General features: G+C 41.2%; 1 protein-coding gene and 1 non-coding gene across 2 annotated transcripts in view; both read left to right on the top strand.

Annotated features, from left to right (window-relative positions):
- The first annotated feature begins 6,970 nt into the window (after positions 1 to 6,970).
- Positions 6,971 to 7,077, top strand: LOC114008262 (U6 spliceosomal RNA). The gene has a single exon (XR_003549820.1). It is a non-coding gene; the product is annotated as a U6 spliceosomal RNA (small nuclear RNA).
- A 4,214-nt stretch (positions 7,078 to 11,291) lies between these two features.
- Positions 11,292 to 11,594, top strand: part of TACR3 (tachykinin receptor 3) — a 61,947-nt gene continuing 61,644 nt past the window's right edge. Inside the window, exon 1 of the mRNA XM_006151181.2 lies at positions 11,292 to 11,588. Coding sequence (XP_006151243.1) covers positions 11,292 to 11,588 — 297 coding nt within the window. The remainder of the gene's footprint in view (positions 11,589 to 11,594) is intronic.

Here is an 11,594-nt window from a genome sequence, read left to right as displayed (position 1 = left end):
CCTTATCTGAAGAATGGTTTACAAAAATATTTTCTCATTCTGAGGGTTGTTGATTCACACTAATTACAGTGTCCTTTGCTAGGCAGAAACTTCTTAATCTGATGTAATCCCACCTGTCTATTTTGGGGATTATTGCCTGTGCCTTGGGGGTTCACTCTCTTTTATTAAATAAAATAAAATAAAAACTTTAAGAAAAAATGTTTTAGAAGATAGAATTGAAGTCATATCCCAGGATATAAAGCACAAGAGAAGGACCAACAGCAATGGTGAGAGGTAGTAGTTCAGATTCATCTTTCTGCAGGTGGATATCCAGTTTTTCCAGCACCAGTTGCTGAAGAGGTTTTCCTCTTCCTACTGGGTTGACTGGTACCCTTTGTCAAAAATCAGTTGGCTGTACGTTTGCGAGTTTTATCTCTGAGGTCTGTATTCTGTTTCATTGGTCCACTTGTCTGTTTCTGTGCCACTACCATGCTGTTTTTCTTTCTTTTTTTTTTTTTTCTTTTCTTTTTTTGGAGAAGTTTTTGCTATAGGGCACATGCACTCGCCAGAAAGAGAGAGAGAGACAGGGAAACAGAAAGCGAGAAATCACTCCCCGGGGGAATGGTCATGCCGCAATCCCTTCTCCATTCTCCTCTCGGGATCTTGGGCCTGCATGCACACACGCCCAGCATGAGTTTAACTCACTGGATCCGGGACTTGGACTGCAGTCAACTACATGGGAGTTCAGCAACATAGCTATTACGCTAATTGCTGGCCCCAATACTATGCTGTTTTGATTATCACAGCCTTATAGTATATTTTTGGGTCAGGGAGTTAGATGCTGCCCACTCCACTCTTCTTGTGAAGGATTGCTTTGGCAATATGAGATCTTTTATGATTCCAGACAAATTGTGTGATTGTCTTCTAGATCTGTGAAGAATGTCTCCGGTACTTTGGTTGGGATTGCATTAAATATGTAGATTCTAGGTTTCTTTTTGACATACTGTCTTATGATCCTTACTATCCACAATAATTAACTAATCAAATCTTTCTCCCCTTTTCTTTCTAACCATCCTCTCACATATAATTATATTACTGTGTTTTTTACTAATATCTATGAACAAACTTATTTTAACTTCCATGTGCTTTTTCTACTGTCTTCCAATTCTTGATGGCTAAATTTTGTTTATAATGTCAGAGCATACGCATTGATAATTTTCTCATTTTTGTCCTAAACATTCAGCATGGCTGTATAGTTTAATGTACTTTATGCTCACTGCCACACCTAATAACAATATTTCTTATAATTGTTCAGATACCTAAAGTAATTACCTAGAAGATTATTCATCAATACCTGATGAGGACAATATTATTAATATTATTAACAATATTTCATGTGCATAATTGTCTGTGGCCTTCATGTGTGGGAAGGATATAATATATTTGCTTCCTAGAAGTTCTATATAAGTAATTCCATTGCATTCCAGTATGAAATGCCATTTTCAAGAAGTCTTGTACCTACTACTTTTTCCCCTTATTTGTACTTAGCTTCCTGGATTCTAAAAATATATTATTTGACTTCTAAAGTTCTTTGACTTCAGTGATTTTAAGGGATTATATCTTTTTTGTTGTTATTGTTGTTTGTTTGATGATTCCATGAGAGAAAACGGTACTTTCTAGAAAGTCCTCCCCTCATGATTCACCCCTGGTCTCAGCCACCCTGGATCACGGCATGTGCATAGTCCCCACTGTGTACAGACACCTCAGGATGTGAACCCAGGACTCTTGCATGTGGGTTTCTCATCACAGAGTGCTCCATTCCACTGCACCTGGTTTCAATGTCTGGTTTCAGTGGGTTATATCTTAGTGTTGGTCATTCTCAGCTTACATTTCCATTTAACATTGTAATCTTTCAATACATAGGCTTGACATCCGTTTCAGAAATATTTTCTTTAACGATAATTATTAGTATTTTTCCAATTCCATTTCATAGCATTTTACTTCAGATGCTAATCATAGTATATTGGGTCTTCAGTTATTATCTAAAAAACAATAACAAATTCTAGCAAAATTGTGGAGAATGGGGAACTCTCCTGCATTGTAAACTAGTATAGTCACTGCAGAACACAGTATAACGATTCCTCAAAACACTGAAAGTAGAGCTACGCTTTAACTCAGCAATCCCATTTTGGGGATGAGAAATCACTTTGTTGGAGAGACATTTGTACAGGTATGTTTATTGCAGCATTATTCACAGTAGCTAAGTCATGGAATCAACCAAGTGACCAACACTGATAAGTGGATAAAGAAAATATGGCACATATACACAATGGAATTCGCTCAGTCATAAAGAGCAGTGAAGTTCTTTTGATACAAAGTAGATGAATCTGGAGGATATAAAGCTAAGTGAAATAAGCTGGACTATGAAAGACAAGTACTGTATACCACCACTTCACATATACCAAGTGTCCTTATTCTTTAGTACATACTAAAGAACTTGACAGAACAAAACCAGAAAGAATAACGATAAATACTGGAAGCTGCACAGTGTGGGGTGGGGCAGAGTGGTTCAAGAGAAAATGATGATCAGACACAAATATGCAGGTAAACAAGTGGAATAAGTTATAGAATGGTGTGCCACAGCAGAGCAAAATAAGTTGTTGACAATTCACTACATGCTTAAAAAAAAAACTAGTAGAATGAATGTAGTATGTGCACAACATAACATCATGTTAAATGTTGAAGATGGGAGATAGACAGGTGGCATGGTGGTTAAGGGCTTGAGATTCCCACATGGCTGACCATGGTTCGAGTCCCAAATCTTGCAGTTTGCTTTTTCACTTTCCTTCTCTCTCTCTCTCTCTCTCTCTCTCTCTCTCTCTCTCTGTCCCTTTCTGGTCAAACTGAAATAAAAAAATAAAGTTAAATAAAATGATTCTTCTTAAAAAAAAGCATTGAAGATGATGAGTGCTTGTAACCCTGATACACACTGTACACATACTGTAAAAAAAATACTGTACCCCACAGAGATGTACAGTAATTATATGTAAATCAGAAATTAAAATTAAAATGAAGAACTATTTTTCACTTTTTATTTCAACTTCTTTTAGAGATGTCATCATGGGTCATACTTAACCCAATGGTACTCATAAATGCTCAGATCCCACACTACAGAATCAGTAGTAAAAAAGAAAAAAAAAAGGAAAATATAGTAGAAATAGGGCAAAACTGGTTTGGGATTAGCCCTAACTGAGTGACTGCTGTCCCTGTTAAAAAAAGTAAAATGCAGACACGGAGAAACGGGGAAGATGATGCGAGGATGCACTGGGAGGACACCACGAGAGCAGAGGGAGAGGCTGGAGGGACCATCTATGAGCTAGGGAGCAACAAACATGGCCAGTGGGGCAGCCAGGTGGTGTGAGAGTTGGAGCATGGGACTCCCATATGGTTGACCATGGTTCAAGTCCTGGACCTGGTGCCTTGAAACTCACACTGGGCACGCACATGTGCATATGTGCCCAAAATCCTGAGAGGAGGATGGAGGAGAAGGGACTGTGGTGTGACCATCCCTTCTAGGGGGACAGGTGACTTCTCGCTTTCTGTCTCTCTGGCAAATGCATGCACCCTATAGCAAAAATCTCTCTTTAAAAAAAAAAAAAAAAAGGCAGCAACCAACAGAAGTTAGGAAAGAGCAGCGAGCCGGTTCACCCACATGGACACCTGGAGGGCCAAGATCACCGACAGCCTCCCACACTGAGAGAGAGTAAACTCCGTTGTTTTCAGTCGCTCAGTTCGTGATATCTGTTTCCACAGTCTTGGAAAACTAATTCCAATGCCAAATGCTGCTGCTACAGAAACGTCACAAAGGTTAAGGGCAGGAAGGAACGGTATAGCAAAAATGCAGGTAACTAATAGGACAGGCCTTGACAGAAGAGCATAATTAAATACTTAAAAATGATAATGTGAGGTGAGAAAAGGGAAATATTAAACTTGGGTATTCTGTTAAAGAGGCTCAACAAGGAAAGGCGGTAATTAAAGGAGCATGTGGTCAAGAGAGGGATATTTTAATGTAGATTCCTAGATATGTTTCAGTATTGGAGAAAAGGAGGAAAAAAGAATGAGATGCTGAAGAAAGAGAAAAGACAGGAATGTTTTTTTAAAGCAGCACAGATGAAAGAAGGGACTTAGGAAAAACAAACCGTGCTCACTGTGAGAGCTCAATGATGAAAGGATGGGTTAAAGTCACAGAAGTGTCAAAATTCTTGGCTGATGGCTTCTAATTTTGCCAGGTAAACTGGATACAACATCATTTACAGAACATAAAAAGAAAGATGAAAAAGGAAGAGACTTTTAGGAGTAGATGGAAATTTTGGAAATGAGAACTGATTACAGGCCCAGAAGAAAAGAGTGCCTAGTAAAGAGAAGGAATTTTTTTAAGAGAGATTTTTACTATAGGGTACATGTGCTCACTGGAGAGACAGAGAGAAACAGAGAGACAGAAAGTAAGAAATCACCCTATTGGGAGGATGGCCAGACCTAATCCCTTCTCCTCCATTCTTCTCAGGATCTTATGTACACACACGTGCCTGGTGTGAGTTTTAAGCTACTGGGTTTGGGACTCGAACCATGGTTGACTACATGGGAGTCCAGCAATGTAACCATTATGCCATTTGCTGGAAGAGGAAGAATTTTTAAGAAATAACCCATCTGCATTATGTAGTGGCCATGTGTTGATGGACTGACTGCCAGCAATACTAAGTAGCTGGGCTGTAGGAGCTAAGCTGACGCGACAATCACAAAGCAATTCTGGTAACCAAGGGGGCAAGTCTGAAGCCACAATCAACACGCTAGACTATGAGGATCTGAAGTGGATAAAAACATCTCAACATGGTGGGAAATAATGAAAACTACAAGTATGAGACAACTGTCAAATAGAAGGTTGTTGTCAGAGACAGAGCTGAAATTTTGACAACCTCTTCTTCCCCAAAATAACTCCTCCAGTAGCCAGTAACACTACCTGAAATTCTATCTTACTATTTTTATTTTGGGGAGATCTGTTAAAATAAAAATAATAAAATATGAAATACGGCACACTAAGAGTCCTTGAGTCATAAGAGGGGAAAAATAATTGACATATGCCAAGTATCACTCTCTTATATAACGTGTTAGCAATGACAGGACACATTACCAGTATCTACTCCAAGCAAAAATATAAAAAGCAAGTAAGATTCAGAAAAAAAACCTTCCTAATATAATACTTGATAATAAAATAGATAAATACTTCCTGGCTGTTGAGAATAAATAGTAAGCACCTACATAAATGGTCGAAATTTATATTACACGTATGCAGTTCAACTAGTTTAGTTTGCTATTTTCTAAAACCTTTTGATGTCCTTACCGAAGTGTCTACCATGACCTTTCCCCCAGCATGCTCACACACGTGCACAGATGCAGGCTCGCACACTCCGGGGTTTTAAGTCCCAAAGCAGAGGCTTCCACACTGTGACTCAGCTTCTGGTGTTCCACGCTTACCTCTGCCCCTTCCTCTGTGGTCCAAGGCTAAGCCTTTGGAGTTCTCATGGTAAAAGAAAAAGGATGAGTTGGGGCCAACACGTGGTGTGGTGGTTAAAGTGCTGGACACTCCCACATGGCCAACCATAGTTCAAGTCCTGAGCCTTATGGCTTTTTTTTTTTCTCTCTCTCTCTCTCTCTCTCTCTCTCTCTCTCTCTCTCTCTCTCTCTCTCTCTCTCTGTCTCTCTTTGGTCAAATTAAAATTAATTAATTAATAAATAAAATTTAGAATAAATAATTATTTAAAAATAAAAGAATTAGAAAAACGGCTGACAAGAGCAGGATTCAGAATCTGGAGCTAAAATGAGCAAATTAGTCACCAAATTCTCTTATAGGAAACCTCATCCATAACCATCATCTTCTAAACCTTCTCACGGACCACAGCATACGTTGTAGTAAGTCTCTCCTTCTTTAGAATAGTACCTCATTACATCCTTACAGTAAAGTGTTTTAAGAGAGGTTGACAGAATCAGACTCCAGCGGGCCCAATACCTCCTCCGCAGTCAGCACTCCAATTTTTCTCTGCAACTTCCTATTCTTATTCCAAAATCTGCTTTAATGTCAGCCCTGCTAGGCTGTAGGCTCTGTGAGGCCAGGGTTTCTATCTGGCTGTTTCATTGCTACATTTCTCCCTGGAATGGCACCTGGAAGGAAGACTACTCAATACATTACTGAGAAATGATAAAGAATGAGCCTGGACATTATTAGGATCCAGAGAGACTGTTTCTTCCTAACACGACCTAAGAAGGAAAGTCATGACCTGACTCTACCTCTTCCTCTGAAAGAACAGAACTCTTTCAAGCCCTTTCACTATGTCTACTTTTAATTGCATATCATTTCCTTTTTTGTCATCTCCCATCTACTCTTGTAAAGGCCCGAAAAAGACAGAACTGTACACTTCCAATATGCTCTAAGTATTAGAAGTAAAGCAACAGTGTAAGATAAATGCATTTGTACATAACTAGCTAATTAGACAACTTTTAACATTAACAATTTGATTGTAGAACCACCAGACAATCTATTTTATAATACTGAATAAATGATGTGTGTCATACAAAGAGGTTTTTTTTTTTCAAATAATTATTTTCCTTGATTTTTATTAAAAAGAGGAGAGGCTTTCATTTGTAACTCAAGAGATTTCTAGATGGTGAATTGGGAGAAAGAAATAATCTGCCTTTCCAGAGAAATGGTTTAATTTATAATTAATAAGCAAGGAGGATGAGATCTTTATCGACTTTACTTATGATTTATCACATATCTTCATGGGTCTCTCTGGAAAGAAATAGGAAATAACAACAGCTGGTAACATGTTCAGGATGCATTTATTTTGAAGTAGGCTTATGTCAGTATAATTATTAACAGGTTTTCTTAAACTTATTTCTATATACTAGTCTTTGGGTCATAAAAGTCTGTAAAAAGTTACTCACTTTGGCAGTACATATATTAAAATTGGGATAATTCAGAGAAGATTAGCATGGCCCCTGCACGAGGATGACATGCAAATTCATAAAGTATTTCATATTTTTACAGAGAAAACTCTTGGAGAACTGGAATGAGCAATGACTTGTTAAAGAGGATCCCCAATATACAGACAACTGTCCCCAATATAGACAGGTGGTACTAAATTAAGCTAAAAAGCTTCTGTACAGTAAAAAACTAACTAAATAAATAGAGTGAGGAGATAGCCCTCAGAGTGGGAGAGTATATTTTCAAATTATGCCTTAGATAAGGGACTCATAATCAAAATAAACAGGGAACTCAAGCACCTTACCTGCAGGAAAAAAAAAAAATCAGCCCAATTAAAAGATGGGCAAATGAATGGAACAAACAACTCTCCAAAGAAGTCACAGAAACAGTCAAAACACATGAAGACACATTCACTATCTCTCTTCCTAAGGGAGATGAGATACCACCTAACCCCAGTCAGAATGACTAAGATTTAAAAAATGATATTAAAAAGATGAAAAGAATGATAAGTGCTGGCAAGGCTGTGGTGAAAAGGGAACCCTCCTGTACTACTGGTGGGAATGTAAATTAGTACAACCACCGCGGAGAACAATATGGAGGTTCCTCAGAAAACTACAAATAGAACTGCCACACAACCCTGTAATTCCACTCTTAGGTATCTATCCAGAGGATAGGAAAATTCTCAGTAAGAAAAAACACTTGAACTTTCATGTTTATTACAGCATTATTTACCATTGCTAGGACATGGAATTAACCCAAGCATCCAAGAACAGACAAGTGGATTGAAAACTGTGGGATGTGTACTCTATGGAATACTACTCTGCCATAAAAAAACAATGAGACTATGACATGTGATAGAAAATGGACAAATACGAAAGAGTTAATGTAAGCAAAGCAAACCAGACTATGGAGGACAGGCATTGTATGTCCCTGCTCGCTCGCTCGCTCGCTCTCTCCCTCTCTCTCTCTCTCTCTCTCTCTCTATATTCTCTCTCTATATATATATATATATATATATACACACACACACACACCGAATACTTGCACTTTATAGAAATAACCAAAAGACTGGAAGGTATAATTGCAGGGAGGTCAACTGCAGATATTAGAGACAGTGTGGGGAAGAAGAGGGTAATAGGGGGTGGGGCAGGATCAGGGAAGAAACAAACAACACATGTAATAGGCACAAAAATGAAAAGTTACAGGCTGACGATAATGTATATGGTAACATCTTTGACTTGACTAATATTCAGTGTATTCATGCTGAGAAAAAACATACCGTACAGTATAAAGATGAACGATAATTAAATGTAAATAAATACAAATAAAAAATACATTTAAAAACTCTAAGAAGGGGGAACCAGCAGTTAGCGTAATGGCTATGTCGTTAGACTCCCACATAGTTGACCACAGTTCATGTCCCCGACCCGGTGGCTTAAAACTCACACCGGGCGCGTGTGCGTGCGTGCCCAAGATCCCGAGAGGAGAATGGAGGAGAAGGGATTGCAGTGTGACCATCCCCCCTGGGGGTGATTTCTCATTTTCTGTCTCTATGTCTCTCTCTGTCTGTCTGGTGAGCGCATGCGCCCTATAGCAAAAATCTCTCAAAAAAAAAAAAAAAACTCTAAGAAGGAAAAATCAATTTATCCTAGTCACCATGTGTACAGTAACCACAGCAGGGTTTTTGAAGAACACGCTCTAAACTACAAAGCAGAATTTCTATACATCAAAAGCTACCACTTCTTGATAAAACTTGTTACTCAGACCCATCACGCCCATAAATTGAAGATGGAAGGGCACTAGCATTTAGCCAAGTTTTCCTCCTCCTGTCTGGTGCTGTCCAAGGAAGTCTGTTGAAATTACTCATCCCCAGAATTATGCCACAGGTCAGTTTATTTTTTTTTTTAATCTTCACTTTCAAATGGGGAAACTGAAGTTCAAGAGTTCAAGTGTATTCAGGAGATTGCTAAGAATATGTCTAACCCTGAGTCCTTACACCCCTGGCCCCAAGAGTCTAAGAACGTTCAATATCCTGATGCAGTGCCCCTGATGTTGACGTGTCCTCACCCGCTCTCCACAGAGCAGGCCAACTCACCTCCGCTCAGCCAAAGCTGCAGCCCTCAAGGTCAGGCCATGAATACCAAGGCACCAAATGTCTGGAACCACAGAACCAAAAGTGATGTATTTATATGGCGCACAGGCTAAGTTCAACCTGGAAAATGAAGAGACCCAGACTCATCTTTCAAGAAAGAACTTAGAGCTCAGCATTTTTTATTTACTCCGGGTGTATTAGGACACTCCAATCTGAACACAATCCTCCGGGAGAAATCACCGTCACTCTGTCAGAGCAGAAAGGGAGTGGGGAGACTGATTTGTGGTGCCTGAGATTAGAGGGTAGGGGAAAAGGGTGGGCGCTGAAAGGGGGAGCGAGAGGAAAAGGGCTCCAAGATGTGAGACTAGCAGCAAGGGGGCACACACACACACCGAATACTTGCACTTTATAGAAATAACCAAAAGACTGGAAGGTATAATTGCAGGGAGGGCAACTGCAGATATTAGAGACAGTGTGGGGAAGAAGAGGGTAATAGGGGGTGGGGCAGGATCAGGGGAGAAACAAACAACACATGTAATAGGCACAAAAATGAAAAGTTACAGGCTGACGATAATGTATATGGTAACATCTTTGACTTGACTAATATTCAGTGTATTCATGCTGAGAAAAAACATACCGTACAGTATAAAGATGAACGATAATTAAATGTAAATAAATACAAATAAAAAATACATTTAAAAACTCTAAGAAGGGGGAACCAGCAGTTAGCGTAATGGCTATGTCGTTAGACTCCCACATAGTTGACCACAGTTCATGTCCCCGACCCGGTGGCTTAAAACTCACACCGGGCGCGTGTGCGTGCGTGCCCAAGATCCCGAGAGGAGAATGGAGGAGAAGGGATTGCAGTGTGACCATCCCCCCTGGGGGTGATTTCTCATTTTCTGTCTCTATGTCTCTCTCTGTCTGTCTGGTGAGCGCATGCGCCCTATAGCAAAAATCTCTCAAAAAAAAAAAAAAAACTCTAAGAAGGAAAAATCAATTTATCCTAGTCACCATGTGTACAGTAACCACAGCAGGGTTTTTGAAGAACACGCTCTAAACTACAAAGCAGAATTTCTATACATCAAAAGCTACCACTTCTTGATAAAACTTGTTACTCAGACCCATCACGCCCATAAATTGAAGATGGAAGGGCACTAGCATTTAGCCAAGTTTTCCTCCTCCTGTCTGGTGCTGTCCAAGGAAGTCTGTTGAAATTACTCATCCCCAGAATTATGCCACAGGTCAGTTTATTTTTTTTTTTAATCTTCACTTTCAAATGGGGAAACTGAAGTTCAAGAGTTCAAGTGTATTCAGGAGATTGCTAAGAATATGTCTAACCCTGAGTCCTTACACCCCTGGCCCCAAGAGTCTAAGAACGTTCAATATCCTGATGCAGTGCCCCTGATGTTGACGTGTCCTCACCCGCTCTCCACAGAGCAGGCCAACTCACCTCCGCTCAGCCAAAGCTGCAGCCCTCAAGGTCAGGCCATGAATACCAAGGCACCAAATGTCTGGAACCACAGAACCAAAAGTGATGTATTTATATGGCGCACAGGCTAAGTTCAACCTGGAAAATGAAGAGACCCAGACTCATCTTTCAAGAAAGAACTTAGAGCTCAGCATTTTTTATTTACTCCGGGTGTATTAGGACACTCCAATCTGAACACAATCCTCCGGGAGAAATCACCGTCACTCTGTCAGAGCAGAAAGGGAGTGGGGAGACTGATTTGTGGTGCCTGAGATTAGAGGGTAGGGGAAAAGGGTGGGCGCTGAAAGGGGGAGCGAGAGGAAAAGGGCTCCAAGATGTGAGACTAGCAGCAAGGGGGCAGGATGTGGACTGACTTTCCAAAAGGCATGACCCCGAGAAAGCGCACCAGCGCAGCCAGCAGCCCGCGGCAGGCTACGCACCCCGGCATGCTCTTCCTGAATATCCGCTGGGCTGTCGCCCTCGCTCCACGGGTGAACGGTTTAATCCATCTAGACAAGACGAGCTCACAATACGTGTCTGAGAGCGGGAACCTCAGCAAGGCATCCTTCAGCTAAAAGAGGGAGAGCAGTTGGGAAAGATTTGAACTACGGCTGACAAAGTGCAGCCCTTCCTTTGGCGCGCTCAGGCCGCCAGGCTGCAGTCCCGGTCGCTCCTTGGAGACAGCGAAGGAATGAAACCCACAGGGCGGGATGGAGGAAAGGAGCGCCATCAGAGGGGTTCGTCAGCTCGTGGCCCCCTCCACGTCACTGAGGCAGGGGACTCCACGAGACTATAAAGCGTGCACGCAGCCGAGGATCTTCATCCCCCAGCCGGTGCCTGGGAGCGTGCGCCCGGGCGGGACTCCAGCTCCGCGACAACCCCTAGTAGCTGTCCACCTTCCCGCGGCCAGAGCCGCAAACTCCTCGGAGACCGGCGCCTGGGCGCTCCACCTGCGAGCGGCCGCCGCGGTCCTTCCACCTCGCTTCCCGGAGGGGCTGGGGGCGCCGGCCCCG

The sequence above is a fragment of the Tupaia chinensis genome, unplaced genomic scaffold (assembly GCF_000334495.1).
Source record: "Tupaia chinensis unplaced genomic scaffold, TupChi_1.0 Scaffold000315_1, whole genome shotgun sequence".
Classification (NCBI taxonomy): Eukaryota; Metazoa; Chordata; class Mammalia; order Scandentia; family Tupaiidae; genus Tupaia; species Tupaia belangeri.
The sequence above is the reverse complement of the archived record's forward strand: the minus strand, read 5'-3'. Positions and strand labels throughout refer to the sequence as shown.